Source organism: Mustela erminea, chromosome 10 (genome assembly GCF_009829155.1).
Source record: "Mustela erminea isolate mMusErm1 chromosome 10, mMusErm1.Pri, whole genome shotgun sequence".
Lineage (NCBI taxonomy): Eukaryota > Metazoa > Chordata > Mammalia > Carnivora > Mustelidae > Mustela > Mustela erminea.
In genome coordinates, this window is record NC_045623.1 from 94,987,017 (window position 1) to 95,006,508 (window position 19,492).

At 39.6% G+C, this 19,492-nt stretch overlaps 1 protein-coding gene across 18 annotated transcripts in view; it reads left to right on the forward strand.

The window, feature by feature from the left end:
- EIF4G3 (eukaryotic translation initiation factor 4 gamma 3) overlaps positions 1-4,911 on the forward strand; it is a 343,509-nt gene extending 338,598 nt beyond the window's left edge. For 15 of the 18 annotated variants that reach the window (XM_032301982.1, XM_032301966.1, XM_032301972.1 and 12 more), the window contains 2 exons: positions 1,460-1,624; positions 3,953-4,911. In XM_032301982.1, the coding sequence (XP_032157873.1) occupies positions 1,460-1,624; positions 3,953-4,134 (347 nt within the window). In that variant the 3' untranslated portion in view covers positions 4,135-4,911. The remainder of the gene's footprint in view (positions 1-1,459; positions 1,625-3,952) is intronic. The other 3 variants (XM_032301968.1, XM_032301986.1, XM_032301985.1) reach the window with 1 other exon arrangement.
- Positions 4,912-19,492: the final 14,581 nt, after the last annotated feature.

Consider the following 19,492-nt stretch of genomic DNA (forward strand, 5'->3'; position numbering starts at 1 on the left):
GAGAGAAGCCATTTTATATAAAAACATATATGAGGAAAGAAAACAATCGTTTCTTTTGCTTTATGTTGATCTTAGATGATACGACAGTGTCACTGAATGCTAATCACATAGGTGGATAGGGTTAGGGCGGGTACAAACCCTGCTTGTGTCAGCTGCGTGTAGTATTTAACAGTATTGAATGAGATCATGCACCTAGCCTCAGGTAGAAATTCACATTTCTGTTCCTGCAATGGGGAAGAAAATCCTGTCAGTTCAAAAGTTGTTCAGAATTTCAGGTCTGTCATCATTTTAGAAGATAGCTTCAGAATTATATTTTAAGATTTTCTGTAGAAGAATATTCAGTGTTAGGTCTTTAATGAATTAGTAACAAGCTGGTAATAGAAAGTCTTTATAAAAAATGTCATAAGTCATTTTTACTATCTATGGAAATGTAAGACTGGTGTTTGGGGTTTTTCTGGAGTTTATTTGTTTTTGTGTTTAAAGATTTATTTATTTATTTTAGAGAGAGTGTGCAAGAGCAAGCAGGGGGGAAAGGCAGAGGGAGAGGGACATGCTGAGCACAGAGCCCAATGCAGGGCTTGATCTCATGACCCTGAGATCATGACCTGAGCTGAAATCAAGAGTTGAACACTCAACTGACTGAGCCATGCAGGCGCTCCATAAGGCTGGTGTTTCAAAATCACAATTTAAGGGTGCATGGTGGCTTGGTCAAGTGACCAACTCTTGATTTCAGTTCAGATCATAATCTCAGGGTCATGAAATTGAACCCTGTGTTGGGCTCCTTGCTCAGTAGGGAGTAGGGAGTTTGCTGGAGATTCTGTCTCTCTCCCTCTGCCCCTCCTCCCCCACGCCGTGCTCACTCACATGCTCTTTCAAAGTAAATATTTTAAAAAATAAAAATCACAGTTGGAAAGTATAAAAGCTGCTTTAAAAAACAAGGTTGTGTCCCAGTGCTAACTTACAGAAGAAATAAAACCTCATGCTTCTTGGCTTTGAGGATGATTTCCTCAGCCTCTTTTTACTGTGCCTTTACTCCAGAAGGCTTAGATTGTATATGTTGTTTGCCACTGTTGGAGTTGGTCCTCACTCACCCTCCTAATAACAATAACATGGTTCTGTTTTACCCTTCTGAAAAGATTAGCATGAACTATCACTTTAATTTCTTTTTAATGTTTCTTTTGTAGTTTGGAATGTCACAAAACCACTGTCCATGTTTCATTATGATTAAAGATAACGAATTTGGTACACTTGTTTTGAGGGAACCCAGCACTCAAAATACATTCCTCCTCCAAGTAATTTTACTATTTCAGGAAGAATATCCCATTAATAAATTCAGAATATTTTAGATTTCAAAATATTTTCCTTGGACCCCCTTGCTTCCACTTTCCTTGTAGTCGCGTCTTATCAACTCAGAAAATTTGAAAGGGCTGCGTATTAACTCCTTAAATGTAACATTTAGCTCTTGTATCACCTGTAGCCGACTGTTCTACCTTCCGAGTGGACACTGCTGTTATCAAGCAGAGAGTGCCGATCTTACTCAAGTACCTAGACTCAGATACAGAGAAGGAACTGCAAGCACTTTATGCACTACAGGCATCAATAGTAAAACTTGATCAACCTGCCAGTAAGTTTATCTCTTAAAATTAATGCAACCAGTGGGGAAGATTTATGATGCTTTGATGGGTTTTGAATAGTAAATAATAAAATAATCACTACTAACAAAAACTCAGATAACCAACAACTTGAATAAACCTGAATTTTTATTGTACTTTTGTGAGAAAACAGTAATAAAACTAGTTTGTATTAGAGATTTAATCCTCATTGTAGGGCAAGTCTGCCTAACTGATGGGAATATATCTGTACCGTGCAGTATGGTACAGTATATTCACTTGAGCACTGTGAATGTGACTATTGTGACTAAGGAGCTTAATTTTAAACTATTTAATTTAAATGTAGATAACTCACATGGTTAGTGGCTACACTTTTGGATAATGCAGACCATCCTGGTGATAGCATACATGCATTACAGTCTTTTACCTTCTTTGACACAGGTTTTAGTAATTAAAGAGGATGGTACTCTTCAGAATCCTCAGACACCCAACAGAGACATCAAGGTGTTTTAGACTAATTTTCACTTCAGGGTTATGATGAATTCTTTGCTAACCAGACAAATAAGGTAACCTGGACCACCCAAGTCTTAGTGATACCAGTCAATTAACTGAATTATATTAAGTCTTGAAAATTCAGTTGAAACTTGTGAAAGTAGAGGGCAATATCAAAGATGACATTGAAGTAGCTCTTTGGTACTTCCTTAGGTTGTATCTGCTGCTGGGCTTTCCTTCTTTGATAGTGCTGATGAATCCCCCTGGGAGCTAAAGGAAAAGATCGAAACAAACAATCCTCAGGCTGTAACTGAGGAGACACTTAAGTCTGAATCAGAGAATTAACTGACTTTGTTTTCTCTTTCTCAAGACCTTTGGAGGGTCATTTAACATCATGACTTCCCTTTTCTGTTCTTATAAGGATGAGGACTCATTTACTTTTCAAGAGATGAAATTGATGCTATGTGCTCAGCCAGTCACATTAAAGTATCTCCCATAATTATCAGCTTTGATAATCCCTGGAGAGATGTTTAATTCTAGATTTACCATCAGTAGAATCTTTTTTTTTTTTTAAGATTTTATTTATTTATTTGACAGAGAGAGATCACAAGTAGGCAGAGAGGCAGGCAGAGAGAGAGAGAGAGGGAAGCAGGCTCCCCGCCGAGCAGAGAGCCCGATATGGGACTCGATCCCAGGACCCTGAGACCATGACCCGAGCCGAAGGCAGCGGCTTTAACCCACTGAGCCACCCAGGTGCCCCGCCATCAGTAGAATCTTTACCACTTGTTTCCATTTCCCCATAGGCCAACCAAGGTTTAGAGAATGAAGTGATTTCAATTTAGCTTAACTAATAAAATTACAAAGATAAATCCAAAGAAAAGTTTTAATAATGACTCATTCTAAGCCTAATATTTATTATCAATTATTGTTGATTCTGTTGCTTCCCTTCACTCATATGAATGGAGGCTGACTTTAAATGAACTTAAGAGCCTGTAATGAAGGAATTAAAAAATAAAGAATATATAACTTTACCAACTTTTTCTCTTTTTGAACAATAACATAAGCTAAGTTTCCACTATGGGAGCAAAACAGAAAATTAAATTTGCCCAGATCATCAGGGCATTGAAAACAGCAGGCTTTTTTTTTCCTCTGGATAAAATCCAGCGGAGATAGTTTTTACCCACATTTTCCATATAAATTTTTACTCTTTCCAATTTGAAAGCAACATTAGAGAAAAGTACCTTCTGTCTTTTTCTTCCAAAATTTGTAAGAAGTATATATTTTCATTGTAAAATTTCAACCAGTCTAGGATGCATAAAGAAGAAAATAAAGTTATTCTTGTATTTAATTTTTATAGTGTGTAGTTTGAGAACTACATAATATCGAACAACTCAGCACTATCAGAAAATAGTTCAGATTGATCAAAATAGTAGCAATAAAAATAATTTAGATTACTTGAATCTTTTTTCTGTTCTTTATTTTTTTAAAAGATTTATTTATTTGACAGACAGAGAAAGATCACAAGTAGGCAGAGAGGCAGGCAGAGAGAGGCGGGAAAGCAGGCTCCCCACCGAGCAGAGAGCCCTATGTGGGGCTCGATCCCAGGACCCTGAGATCACGACCTGAGTGGAAGGCAGAGGCTTAACCCACTGAGCCACCCAGGTGCCCCTTTCCTTTTCTTTAGACTAGTTATTTTGCTATTATACTATAAAGAGGGAGTATGATAAATTGTTAGGGATATTCTTCTCTAGGGGGATTCATGTGCATTCATTCATTCATTCCTTGGAAATACAGTCTCTCCATCACAACTACAGCGCCCAGAACTGATGGTATATTTTACGTCCTTGCAGATTTGCTACGGATGTTTTTTGATTGCCTATATGATGAGGAGGTGATCTCCGAGGATGCCTTCTACAAATGGGAGAGCAGCAAGGACCCTGCAGAGCAGAATGGGAAGGGTGTAGCTCTGAAATCTGTCACAGCGTTCTTCACGTGGCTGCGGGAAGCAGAAGAGGAGTCTGAGGATAACTAAAGCTTCAAATACACAAACGAAACAAAAGAAACAATTTAAGTATTTTTTTAAAAAGTTTCACGTCTTCGCCAATCACAGTGCAGCAAGGCCAATTCTCGCAGAAATCCCCACGTGTGCACGAGTGGGAGAGGGGAAAGAGAAAAAAGGTGATCATGGAGGAAAAAGGTACTGGAAAAAAGTAAACTTCAAACCTGAGGGCGGGAGCACTAAAACCAAAATACATGTATTATTTATAGAAAATATTTTCTGTTTTAATCTTTTCTTTTTAAACAAGGACTCATACTTTAAAAAAATACATCTGTTTAGCAGAAAAAAAAAGTTGAGAACTTTTAATTTATTTTAAGGACTGCAAATGCCAGTGTAATTTTTTAATTTGCAGTTTCTGTAAACAACTTGTATAATAGAAAAGCAGAGAAATAAATTTCCCTCCCCTTCAGATGCACCTCACGTTTGTTTTAAAGCATAGTAGTTAGTCCAGATTTAAGAAGGTTTGGGGTGAACAAGGTAAGAAAGATTTTTTTTTTTTTTGGCATCAAATCTTTCTGCCTGCCTCTCAGCTTGCTTCAGAAAATTAAAAAAAAAAAAAATCACAATAGTAATCAAAACATACATAACCTTGGAACAGAAGGAAATGCTGTGGACCAGAGAACTCCAAGAATTGTTTAAAAAATTTAAAAAAAAGTGCTACCCTGCGAAAAGTACTCTTAATACTTTTGAAATCTTTAGAGCAACTTTAAGGCTTGTAAATACATAGAACAAATATTTAAAAAAAAAAAACAAAAATTGACTCAATACTATTTCTTTTCACTTTCAAAATATAAAGAACAAAATAAAGACAAACATTGCAAGTTTAAAAGAAAGTAAAATGACTTCTCCTTTTGACAGCTGCTGCATGTGCGCCCATCTCTGGGAGGTGCTGTCTGGCTATTTGTTGTCTAATCCAGATCACTCCTGAGGGGTGTGTGTGTGTGTGTGTGTGTGTGTGTGTGTGTGTCTGTCTGTCTGTCTGTCTATAGTCGGAAGAGGGCAAGCTACTTTGTGGGTAGGGAGGGAACTTGTATTTGGGTGGGAGAGCCCCTTGGGAAGTCCAGAGGAACCTTCTTTCCAACTTCAGCTAGAAATGCATTCAGGATGGGAGCAAACCTAAGGGCAAGTTTTTAAATAATGTTCCCTTGTGTGTAGTAGGAGTAGGGAAACTAATCCATTTTGAAACTACCACTACCACTAATTTTAAGTCATCAATTACCTCTGATGCTTAAGAAACCCAAATATGTCTTCTAAAGAATGAAAGAAACCAAAGCTAAATTATGCCTTTTAAAAGTGGGTATCGGATTTAAAACCAAACCAATACCATATGTGACAATCACATTGTTCCCAACTTCAACTTCACTCAAGCCAGTCTGGTGAGTATAAAACCAACTGTGTTTTAAGCCTGTTTCTCCTACAGATACTGGAACACTGTGCTTTTTTTGTTTTTTCTTTTATGAAATTGCAGTCTCTACAGATGGTTTTTCATTTCAATTGTTTGTAGGCCATCCCCCTACAAAATGTATTTACGACGAAAGCCAGGGCTGCTCCCAAATAAACAGTCTTTGCATTTTCTATCTGTATAACCAAAGAGTTCTTCTGGCTTCCATCTCTGAAGAAATATCCACATTAAGAGACTTGGCAAGACTTGTGAAGCACAAGAACAAGATTTTCCATAGCAATAAAATGTTTTTCTTCAGAGTGTAGTTGAACACAATACAGGATCCTGCTACGTGAGTCCACAGAACTGATTCCACGGTGGTGGAAAGCTGTTCTCGAAGAACCAAGTCCTGGAAGTCTTGTAACAGACATGTGACAGCATCTGTCATAAAAAATGAAAAGCTGTTTCAGAGTCTGGCTGTGGGCTCTGCACGGAATCTCTCAGTCGGAAGAAGTAACATGAATCTATGATATACTGAGTTTTAATAGCTGCCAGAACCTAAGTACAGAGGATTCTGATCCAGGACTCTCCTGAGTGATGTAGGTCTTTTTAGGTGTTGGCAGCACTCACGGGGTGTAGGGGGCCAGTTTGAGGAAAGCAGGGTGGTGACTGCCTCTTGGAAATCAGTGGCTGTTGCTTGCAGGGCTCTGGCCTTCAGGTAGTAGTGAGGGCCAGTTGATCACTATTTTTGACTTGGACAAGTGTCAGGAATGGAGGAAAGAGAATATTATTTTGGAAAAAAAATTCTAGAGTTGAATATGCTTCTGTACAATAGCAACTAATGTTTGAAATCTCACCTAAAACAGGAGGTGTGATGAAGACTGACTACATAGTAATATTTGGGTTCTCTTACTGCTCTACATAAACACAGAGTTTTACTTACGGGGAGAAGGGTTGTTAACTAATGGCAAAATAAGAGCCAAGTGGAATAACTGATCCCTGCTAATACCAGCTGTACTACAAAGCATCATCATGATTCCTACACTCTTTGCAGTGTTCTTACTGGAAGGCAGGGTTTGGTGGTTTTTGCTGTAGAGTAATCGGTGACATGGCCAGCAATGACAGGCCTCTACTCCTTCAAGTTTTTGCAAAAGCTGTTTCACCTTTTTTAACTTTGGGAACAAGTTCATTAATTTAAGTTTAATTCATTAATTCAGGTGGTTTGTGCCTGTATTCAAACTAGTTAACGTATAGCTATTCAGTAAGTTAAAGGAAAATTTTTTTCTAGCAAAAGAACAAGATGCCAGTTTTCAAAATAAACTCATTTTAGATCCTTGCATAGATGAACAAGCCAGTTCAGAGCTGCATCATAAACTTGATTTGTTCAGCAAATAATTTACTGAGCATCTACTGTGTACTAAGTGCAGGGAATATAACTGTGAATAAAACAGTCTCTGCTCTCATGGACCTCATGTTCTTCATCCAAAAAAAAAAAAAAAAAAAAAAGTGCTAGAGATTTACACATGCTTCATCAACATCCTATCCCACTAAGAAATGTCTGCCCCTCTTTACCCTGACAGATCTTTGGTTGGTTTTTGTCTTATTTTCATATTTTAGAATGCATTCTAGATGAGTTACAATAATTATATCCAAAGACCATTTTCTCTGTTCTAGAACCACTCTCCAAACAAGTTACAGTTCTGGGGGTTTGACATATCTTTTTGTTTCAAATGGGTCTATTCAAGTCCAGTGGATTCTAAGGTAGAAAAAATTGTCTTAGCTATTGGATCTATTTCTGTGTTTTCATTACTCAGGTTTTGTTCTTTACAAAAAAAAAAAAAAAGTGTAGGGATTCAGATGTTCCATTTTGACCATGCCATTAGCACTTACGAACTCCATTATTCCCCATTTTGTGGAGAGGAACATGTTGCATTGCTTTCTTCTTTGTTTGCATTCCTTTTTCTCTTCCCGAAACAGTTCCTGTAACGTAAAATTCACCCTCTCGGAGTACGCGGTTCAGTGGTTCTAGTACAGTCACAGTTGTGGAACCATCACCTCTGTGTAATTTGAGGACACTTTAATCATGCCAGAAAGAAACCCTATACCCTTTAACAGGCTTTCCTCATTCTCTACTCTCCTCAGCCTCTGGGAACCACTAATCTACTTTTTGTTCAGATGAATTTGCTTATTGGGGACATTGCACATAACTGAAATCCTGCATTCCATTGCTTTTTGTTTTGACCTACAACATTCAGCAAATGTTCAAATCTCACAGGTGTTTACAGTGTGAGGGACCTGACTGCAGGGGTCAGACCCAGGTTTTTCCCTGCCTTTTGATTTAGCTTTGTTCTCTGTCACTTATTTTCATATAAATGGCAGCATATTTAATACTAAATAAGTTCCTGAGACTCCTTTTGTCACCCTGTGGACTTGAAGTATATGACCACAGATAGCTGACATCCTAGCACTGGCACCGAGGGTCTGGTCTTTTAACTAAACTGCTTTTTACTTTTAACTTAACTGCTATTAACTAAACTTCTCATTTATTGCTACTTGAGTAGTTTTCTTCAGGATTGAAATTCCTGTGTGAATTAAAGGCTACTACAGTGTACTCTAAAAGTTAATATGTTTAAAAAAAAAAGTTAAGACTTGGAGTCTGAGGTTTGAACAGCTAAGACTGCTTGTCTTGAGAGTAAAATTGCTCAGTAAGGAATAAAAATGCATTGAGGCAGAACCTCTACCACCAGTTAGTCCCAGTTTATTAGTCTTATAGAAGATCGCTTTCAGTCACCTTTAAGCTTGAGCTATAGGTCTCCATATCCTCCAGTAGTTTAGGGAGAGAGACACCATGTGTTCACCAGCTTCAAATATTACAAGTATCCCTAAGAGGGGAAAAATAATCATTCAGTGTTGGGACTATCCCCCAAAAAAAGAAGAAAGACAATTTTTTTTATTAACAAGTCACAAAATGATTTACATATCAAAGAAATATCAAAGAAATAAGCCAAGACAATCATATGACAAATTTTTTAAATAAATGCTTTATTTTGAAATAATTTCAGACTTACAGAAAAGGTTCAGGTTTACACAGATTTCCATATACCCCTCATTCAGTTACCACTAATACGATTATCATCACTATACAACATTTGTCATTTGTGCATTGCTATTAACTAAACTTCAAAAAAAAACTAACCTTTTTTTTTTTTTTTTTAAAGTAAACTTTAAGACCAACATGGGGCTTGAATTCATGATGCGAAGATCAAGAGTCCCATGTTCTACCAACAGCCAGGTGTCCCAAACTCCAATCTTTATTTGAGTTTTCCTAATGCCCTTTTCCTAGTCTGTGGTGAAATTCAGGATACCACATCGCATTTAGTGATCACATACCCTTACTGTCCTCTGGCCTTCTGATAGTTTTTTCATCTTTACTTTTTTCTCATGACCTCTGAGAAGTACTAGTGAGGTATTTTGTAGACTGTCCTTTGATTTGTTTTGTCTGGTGTTTTTCTCATACCTAAACTGAAGTTACGGGGGGAATAGGATTCCCATGACATCACTGGTGTTTAACCTTGACTACATAGTTTAGGGTCTCCACTCAAGTTACTTTCCTTTTTTCCCTTTTCCCTTTCTTATTCTGGTCTATTTGGAATCTAGTCACTAAGTCCAACCTACATTGGAGGAGGGAAGAGAGAATTAAGCTCCACTTCTTTCCTTGAGTGAGGAGTGTCTAAACTTGGAATCCTCCTGCAAGGAAGATTTGTCTCCTCATTTCTTTATTTGGTTGTGTATATGTGTAAATAAATAAATCACTACAGACTCCTATATATTTATTTTATACTTTGAGTTGTAACCCAATAGAACATGGTTGTGTTGCGCAGATTTCCAGCTTCCGCCTTGGGAGCTCTTTCAAGTTCATTCATGTAACCCCTTGACATTCCTTCAAACTTCTCCTTCTAGAGCACTTACTTTGTGACATTATAAGATGCTACTCACAAATCTTTTTTTTTTTTTCTTTAATGACTTTATTTACTTGTTTGACAGAGAGATCACAAGTAGGCAGGCAGAGAGAGGGGGAAGCAGGCTCCCTGTCGAGCAGAAAGCCTGATGCAGGGCTCTATCCCAGGACCCTTAGATCATGACCTGAGCCGAAGGCAGAGGCTTAACCCACTGAACCACCCAGGTGCCCTGTTACTGGCATATCTTGTATTTTCCCTGCCTTAGCCTTAGGATCAGCCGTTTTAAGGAGACTTGCTTTCCTTTAGAAAAATGTTTAGACACCAAAATCAGACCACTGGGTGAGCTCATTATTCCTGGAGTGTGTCTGCATCTACGTCTGCCAGCACTTTAAATTCCATTTTTCTTACTGAAGATAAGATCTTGCCAGGTGAGTAAGCCACATTCAAAGGAACACCAATGACTTGTAGAAAATATTGCTTCATTTTTTATATACCTCTGGTTTCTAGAACACACACTATATAGATATTCCAATCATTCTTTTCCTCGTTCTACGTAACAAGAAAAAAGATAGGAACTATCCCTTTATTTTCTTTCCTCATTAGCTAGGATTATTCAGTTTACCAAGCGATGATACGATGCAATATTAAAATGTTACCTGGGTGACTAGTTAAATAATAAGGGAAACTGTTAGAGAACTAGAAGTTAACAGACAATGTAAGTACTGCATATCAAAACTTGTGTGACACTGCAGCTAAAATAGTTTTTGTTGTTGTTGGGTTTTTTTAAGATTTTATTTATATGAGGGGCATCTAGGTGGCTCGGTTAGGCGACTGCTCAGGTCATGATCCTGGAGCCCCAGGATTGAGTCCCACATTGGGCTCCTTGCTCAGCGGGAAGTCTGTTTCTCCCTCTGACCCTCTCCCCTCTCATGCTCTCTCTCTCAAAAAAATAAAATCTTTTAAAAACTAAAACCCTCTAAAAAAAGATTTATTAGAGAGCGTCAGTGGTGGGGCAGGGGGAGAGACTCTCAAGCAGACTCCACACATGGGGGGAGCTGGATCTCACAACCCTGAGATCATGACCTGAGCCGTAATCAAGAGTCAGATGCTTGGGTGCCTGGGTGGCTCAGTGGGTTAAGCCGCTGCCTTCGGCTCAGGTCATGATCTCAGGGTCCTGGGATCGAGTCCCACGTCGGGCTCTCTGCTCAGCGGGGAGCCTGCTTCCTCCTCTCTCTCTGCCTATGTGTGATCTCTCTCTGTCAAATAAATAAGTAAAATCTTTAAAAAAAAAAAAAAAAGAGTCAGATGCTACAATGACCCAAGCACCCCCTTAAATAGTATTTTGAAGTAAATATAAATCTTAAATGCATCTATTAGGAGACATGAAAGAGTTAAACTGGGCATCAGAAGAACCACTGGGGAATAACAATGTTATCAGGTGGATAGCAGGAGTTTCTACACGGGAGGAAGTTGTATGCTGAAGCGGAGACGAGGTCCTGACTCGGGTGGGAGATTGGTGGTCTGTGCTGCTGCTCTTTCCCGGTCACTTGACCACTCCACTCCTGTGGGCTTCACTGTCCTCCCTAGAATGGTTCACTCACACCAACCCTATGAGCACATCCAGAATCCCTGCTGACCATGCTTAACAAAGTCTTGATAACAGGATATTAAACATTTTAAAGAAGTTAAGAATATCGGGGCACCTGGGTGGCTCAGTGGGTGAAGCCTCTGCCTTCAGCTCAGGTCATGATTTCAGTTCTGGGATTGAGCCCTGCATTGGGCGCTCTGCTCAGCAGGGAGCCTGCTTCCTCCTCTCTCTCTCTGCCTGCCTCTCCGCCTACGTGTGATCGCTGTCAAATAAATAATTTTTTTAAAAAAACGTTAATATCAAGGTTCTCTAAGCCAATTACCACCTAGCAGTTGAATTTGTACTACCAGTGCTGTCCTCTCTGACTCTTGTGACTTTTTTACCTTTTGTTGGTAAATACAGGTCTTCTGGCCTGAAGGCCTAGGAAACTATCTTTGCCCAAACGCAAATAGCTATCCTGCCTTAACTACTTCGTAGCACATAGAGTAATGGTGCTCAGCACTGCTGCATGTTAGATTCACCTGAAGAGTTTTTAAAAATACAAGGGGCATCTGGGTGGCTCAGTCCATTAAGCATCTGCCTTTGGCTTGGGTCATGATCCCAGGGTCCTGGGACTGAGCCCCGCATCAGACTCCCTGCTCACGGGGAGTCTGCTTCTCCCTTTCCTCCCACTTCTGAGCGCCTTCTCTCTCTGATTTCACATAAATAAAATGTTAAAAAAAAAAAATCCTGGGACCCCAACTCACACCAGTTATTTCAGAATCTCCAAGTTTAAGACCTGGGCATCATTTTTTTTAAAGTTCCCTATGTGATCCTAATATGAGGCAGGATTGAGACCTCTGTGGAATGGCTTACCTGGTTAACTTGCATCGATATATATTTTCAAATATTTAAAAGCTATTTTTAACTGCAGGGTGTTGGCACACAACTTTAAATGGCACATGTTTTGAAAACAGTGCTACGAGTACATATAATGACCTTCTGTAAAGGGATTCAGGAATGCTTCCTGCAGGAAAAGAATTTTAAACCGAGAAAAGTATTGAATAGTTAAGGAGGTGGTCGTCTCCTCTCTTCTAGGTGATCCCTAGAAGGGATTGTGAGTGCAAAAGCAGGGGGATGCATGTTATATTTGAGAAATGAAGAACGAGTGGCAGAGTATGTGAAAGTTCACTTTCACATGCAAAAGTGGAATTTAAGCATGCCCATACAAATTAATCCAGACATATCCCTTCTGGACAAATGGGTGAAATGACCTTTCTGAAACTTGCCTTATACTCTCAATTTAGTAGAATTCCCTAGAGACCAACCTTAGTTGTTTGGTTGGTTTTTGTTTGTTTTTTTAAGTAAGTTCTCAGCAGAAGACATGGCAGTACTTTTAATCATTTCCAATCCCCATATTAATCCACACAGTGGATTGGAATAACTTCAGGCTCTTTGGAGTGAGTAGTTATATTTAAGATGAGAGTCATGCAAAGTGTGGCCATAGACCAGCAGCATCAATATCACTTGTGAGCTCGCTAGAAATGCAAATTGGGGGCACTTGGCTGGCTCAGAACATGTGAATCTTGATCTCAGGCTTATGAGTTAAAGCCCTGCCTTGGGTGTTGAGGTTGCTTAAATAAACTTTAAAAAGGACTGCAGATTCATGGATCCCGCCCTACTAAACTAAAACCGAATGAGTGAAAAGAGCCCAAGAAACTTAAACTCTTGAGCTGATTCTTGGGAACACTGAAGTTTGAGGAGTACTGCCTATGCCTGCGTTGGTTTATAAAGCTAACTAAAAACAAGCACTCATTTAGGCTTTTGTTTGCACATCTACATACAAAAACAATAAGCCCTTCTTACATCACAGTATCAATGAGCCAATATATGTTAAAACCGTTTGTAAGCTGTAGTTTGTTAAGCATTCCAGGGTTTCCTCTAATTCATCTCATCAGCCCTATGACCTCTGTGAGGTGTACTGCTTACTTTCCATAGGTAGGGAACTAAATGTCACAGAAGTCGGGTACCTAGCAAGTGTCAGAGCTGAGATTTGCACTTGGTTTTCTAAGAGTCACTTATTTCCAAAAATATGCTGGCTCTCCACCAGAAGTCTTAATCCACACTGGGGGAGAAAGTGTGGATATACTTTAAAAAATTGGAATGGGAAGAATAGAGGCTTTACTCTAAATTTGCTTGAGTTGTTTAAACCTTTGGTTTATTCATCCTTAAAATAAGATAACACCATCTACCTCATAGGGTTGTTGAGTAAATTAACAAGAGATCAGATCAGGAGCTCACCATTCTGCATGGAATACCTAGTGCACATCCTACCTGTGTTCAGTGTTCATTTTCTACCACATTCTACAACCTTAGTTGTATTCAGTTACATACAATTAATCTTTACTATCTTCAGAAAGGAGATCACGGTTTGCCTATCCACATTTCTTTAACGCTCCTTGTACAGTTCAGATTTTTTCATTATTTTGGTTTCCTTAACATACACTATGAAGTCTCAGGCTTATCCTTTGCTAACAAACCTGAGGGGTAGAAGCTTTTAGCTTTCTCTTTTCCTAGGGTTTCATAAGGCATTGCAACAGGACTAATGGTTAGTGTCCTTTTGCAAGTTACACATTCCCCTACCTAGAATGAAAGAAAAAATTGCCTAGTTTTTGCTACAAAACCATAATAAACGTAAAAGTGCTTATCCTGTAACATCCAACTCTGGCCTTGTTCCTATTATAGGAGATGTTACCTACTTCGGATACAGAGACAACTATACCAAATAAGCTTGCCAGTTGATGAGACATGTATTCTAGTTTTTGTTGTTGTTTTTTTAAGTATCATAGACTCAACCAAGTAGAATATAAAGCAGAAACACAAAAGTTATGTTAAATTTGAACATCTTCATGTAGGGTCTTTTTGGTAAAATATTTATCTGTTGGAAAGAGCCAGGGACATCACTGATAAAATATGAGTTTTAAAACATGAACTAAGTGTCTTGGGTCTTAATATGTACGGTTCTCAAGAATTATGCCACTCTTTCTGAACTTTTGGTTGAAACTTTAAGAGCCTTGCTGCAAGTATTTTAAGAATACTCAAAGCCAGGGATGCATGGGTGGCTCAGTCAGTTAAGCATCTGACTCTTGGTTTTGGCTCAGGTCATGATCTCAGGGTGGTGGGATCAAGTCCCTTTTCAGGTTCCACACCCAGCACAGAGTCTGCTTGTCTCTCTCCCTTCCCCTCTGCCTTTCTCTTGTCTCTCTCAAATAAATAAAATCCTCAAAAAATAAATAATACTCAAAGTTGGTATTTTCTGGTTTTCCCTTTTTGAGAAGATTCCATTATCACCATGCAGTTTCACTTTTTTATAAAAGGAAAGGATCCTTTCCATCACCATCTTTTTAGAACTTTATTGAAACAAATGGATCCAATTTCATAATTCTGAAATTTTAAAAAATTCTATTGTGACTCATGTTTTCCTTTAAATTACTGGGTTTCAGGGGCGCCTGGGTGGTGCAGTTGGCTGGACGTCTGAATTTTGGTTTCAGCTCAAGTCTTGATCTCAGGGTTTTGAGATCAAATTTTGTGTTGGGCTCACAATCAGTACAGAGTCTGCTTGGGTTTCTCCGTCCTTCTGCCCCCACCAAATAAACCTTAAAAAACATAAAATTACTGGGTTTTACTGAATAAAAAAAATTCCCATTTATTTTTTTAAGAAGATTTTTATTTATTTTGAGAGAGAGAGACAGAGAGAGAGCATGAGAGGGGAGGTCAGAGGGAGAACAGACTCCCCATGGAGCCAGGAGTCTGATGTGGGACTCAATCCCACAACTCTGGGACCATGACCCAAGCCAATTTGCAGTCGCTCAACCAACTGAGCCACCCAGGCACCCAAAATCTTCCCATTTAAAGAAAGTTTCTAAAACTACTCCATAACCACAAAGAAAGGTCTTAAAAATAATCCATTTTGCTGCAACTTCCCTAGTTTAAAAACAGAGTCCTATCTCCCACTAATGGTCAACCTCCCCCCTCCCTTTTTAAAAATATTTTATTTATTTATTTGACAGAGATCACAAGTAGGCAGAGAGGCAGGCAGAGAGGCAGAGAGGCTGAGCAGAGAGCCTGATGCGGGGCTTGATCCCAGGATCCCGGGATTGTGACCTGAGCCGAAGGCAGAGGCTTTAACCCACTGAGCCACCCAGGCACCCCTCAACTTCCCCCTTTTAGGTGAACCAGAAGAGTTGGTCACCCTGGGTGTCACTGATCTGAACCACAGCTGTCTCTGGCCACTATCACAGGCCTGGTTGTCTTGCAGACAAATTACTCCAAATAAGCAACAACGTGTAGGAGTGGAGAGAGAAGAGTAATACTGTTGACGTCAGATTATATAGTCAAAACAAAACTGAGTATGTTTTGCTTTTTAGTAAATCTAGCAAATAGAGTATCTTTAGTCTTTAAGGTGTAGTTGTCTTGCCTCTTGTGTTTGAAAGGGGAAAAGACTGTGCAACACATACAGTTTCCATTTTCCATAACCTGACATGAAAACAAACTTGAAAGTAAATCCTGTTTTCCTTAAAGATGGTAGCACTAATTACTTCACTTACCCTGCTTCTAGATTCTATTCCCCACTGCAGGATACCTTTAATAACATACCCAAATGTTTTTGTTGCCTTGAGGACTTAACTGTAACTCCATCCAATATGTCAGATACTTCAAACTAACAGACCACTGTTATTTAAAACCCTCATCCTCAAAATACCCCTCAAGTACCCAGAAATGTTGACTCCAGTTGAACACTGAAGGGCAAATGGCATCTAGGACAGAGGTCATCAAGCCAAATGACTAAATTAATCATTGACAACCAGCATTAAAAAAAAATAATAGAACAGAACACGTGTTCTGTGAGGGAAGTGTTATTTTGTAAACGTGTTTGGTTTTTTATAACTGGTTCAGCATCTTTTAACCAAAATGATGGGGACCAGGTATCTTTCAGATCCAGAATTTTTTATAGTTTAGAAAAACGCTTACAGGTCGATGACTGCTGGGCTGAATAAAATTATTACAACCAGTGAGTAGAGGAAAGTGTAACATTGGAGGACCCAGGGTGATTGTTGTCTCTAAACCAAAGTGGTAGCCTCAGATAACCAGAGATAACAGACAAATTACAGGGGAGTTGGAGGAATAATATTTCTGTTTTTTGTGTTTTTTTTTTTGCTCACTAGTGCAAACTGTTAAGTCTCGCCATCTCTTTCTGAGCTACAACTAAGTAGAGAGTCATTCCCAGTCTCTCTGGCTGGAAACCAGAAATGTCAAATGACTTCCAATCCTGCCACGACCATACATTCTTAAGGGATCCAAGCCCTGGCCTAGCTTTTGGTTACTTGTGCATGAAATGACAAGTAACCCTCAGCCTTGATTTGTGGGGATAATAAAGATCAGCCTTGCGGGATGCCTAGGTGGCTCAGTTGGTTAAGCAGCTGCCTTCAGCTCAGGTCATGATCCCAGTGTCCTGGGATCGAGTCCCACATCGGGCTCCTTGCTCGGCGGGGAGCCTGCTTCTCCCTCTGCCTCTGCCTGCCATTCTGTCCGCCTGTGCTTGCTCTCTCTCCCTCTCTCTCTGACAAATAAATAAAATCTTAAAAAAAAAAAAAATAAAGATCAGCCTTGCTAGGAATAGAAACCTCTCCCCACCAGGCAATAAAGAATTATTCTTCAAATCTCTCTTATTAATATGAGGCAGAATGTGAATAAAACAGGTAGATGTGACTTTCAGTGTTCAGTCCCATGACTGCGATACCATAGCTCTGCTCTGGAACCCTCCTGGAATCTGCAATTGTTTCAACGTCCCCTATCCGTATGCCCAAACCTCCAAAGCCATGCATTTTGCTTTTCCATACAAAACAAGGCGTCTTAGCCTAATGGACTTAAGTATCACTTAGCTTTAAATTTGAGGGACAGTGAAAAACTATCTGTTGCACTGACAACAGGCCATCTGTAAATCTTGCGGTATGCTAAAAGTTTCAACAGGGAATCGGCTTCTGAAAAAGTGGGTGTTTTGTGGAAAAGTAGAGATGATGCAGTTGCATTGTGGGGATTTCTTAACACTTGCTTTTCTAGTTCATAAAACCCTACGTTTCCTTGTGTTTCTGGAACTCTCAGGTCATTCCTGTATGCAGGTGTTTCTGGGCAGAATTAAGTCATCACAGACAACAGCACATTTACTACCTCTGTCTGCTAGAAGTTCCTCTTCTAATCAGACACCCACAATTCTTACTCTTCTGATCCCTGACTGTGGAAGGGAAGGCTTTAGATTCTCAAGTTTAGAGGTAGAAAAACAATGAATTTTCAATGATCAATGAGACTTGTTTGTTAGCTCTCCTTGGCATTAGCACTTTAAAAGTGTTACAGAAGAGAGTGAAGCTTAAACCAGATGAGTCTCCGAATGCTGGGACTTCGAGGGCTCTAATATCAATGTAAGAGATCTCTGTGAGCATAGGGTTCCTCCAAGGCTCTGATGGTAGTCTCCATACACTCCATAAGAGCTCACCTGCTCCTAAACTTGCCAAGGTGTGTGTTCCTCCCAGTTCAAGCAAAATAGCCTTAAAAAAAAATTGGGGGTGCCTGGGTGGCTCAGTCAGTTGGGCGTCTGCCCTTGGCTCAGGTCATGGTCTCAGGGTCATGGGATCAAGCCCCAAGTGGGACTCTCTGCTCGGTGGGGAGCCTGCTTCCCCCCTCTCTCTGCCTGCTGCTCTGCCTACTTGTGATTTCTGTCAAATGAATAAATAAATTTTTTTAAAAAATCAATTAATTTTAAAAGATTGTATTTTTATTTTTTTGACAAAGAGAAAACAAGCTGGGGGAGCAGCAAGAAAAGGGAGAGGCAGAAGCAGACTCCCTGCTGAGCAAGGAGCCTGATGCAGGACTGGATCCCAGGACCCTGGGATCACGACCTGAGCCTGAAGACAGTTGCTTAACCAACTAAGTCACCCAGGCACCCCTCAAGCCAAACAGCCTTAAAAGCTGAATAGTACAAAATTCATCATGTAACTCTGTTCAACAAACACAACAATATTTTAACAGTATAGCTCAAAGAAAGCCAAGTGATATAAGCTACAAAACCATACCTTCAAGGAGTCTTAACTCAGATGCAGCTAAGTGTAAAAGTCAAAACTAGCCAGATGTTACATTTAGCAGATGTATGATGCCTCAATCAATATATATGTACAGTAAAAAAATTTAAAATCCCTTTGTAAGTAAAAAACAAGACTTCAGCAAGTGTAGCCTTAGCACATGGTTTGTGTGTGGCATCCCTGAGGAAGAATTTTAAGGTTTTCCCTTCTTGGGTATTCAGCTGTAAACAGAATAGAGGGTGTGTGTGTGCGTGTGCGTTGAGCAAAAGTCTGTGGAGGAGAAATATAGCTTGCTCTTAACTGGGTTGCTTCTTGTATAAATAGTGCTAAAGACACTTTAGAGTAAAAGAGCAAAGGCTAGATGTTTTAAGTATATGAACACATAAAAATGGAATAGAGTCGATACAAAGGATAGAAAGGTTAACAAAGAACAAAGGAATTGAGCAGGATAAAGAAATGGCACAAAATGACTGAACCCCCTTATGAACTAGGTTGAATATGACCACAGTCATGCCATTAGTAAGCAGTTTTTGGTAGTGGTGGTGAAATTTTATACAGCTCATTTTGCAACTGATGGAGAGAATGGCTATGACTGTGAAAGCTGGTGAGATAGTTAAAATGCTAACTATATAGCCTGAGGACTGGGCTAGCAAGTGCTTAAATGGTTTCCTAATAAATCTTTAGAATGATTAGCACATGCATTTGAGTATCAGCCACATTGCTGTGGCCTCGGGGTAATTCTAGTGTTTATTTCCGTATATGCATTACCCGCACTACCTCTACCCCACCACAAAACACCTACTTTGAATACATTGGCTTTGGAAATTTCCATTTTACAATAGTATGTGCATTGCTGAAGTCCGCTCATATCAAGTGACATGGCAGTTCAAAGGGAATTCCCTCCTTCCTGATGCCAAGGTTTACTTTCCGAGAACCCTTCTTGCGTGTGCAGATCAGGCGGCCAAGGACTTCATCGACTAGAAAAGCAACTTTCCCAGTTCTTTTCCTGAATCACTACTCTGCTCTATACTGTTTGGATACTTAATAGGAATGAATGTGAGGTATCGAATTCACCGCTGTCTGGTTGTTCAACTCTTTCATGGTCATCAGAGAAAGGCAGTTTGTTCTTGTGCGGCGGCTGAATTGAGAAGAGGGAGATGCCAGCCCCTCTAAAGGCAGACGGAGCTCCAAAGCGGAGACCCGGTTACGACCTGGGAGCCAACTAAAGAGTAGTGAAAGGGCCAGGGAGTGAAAAGAGGGTTCCTTCGAGGAAAACGAAACCGCACCCAAG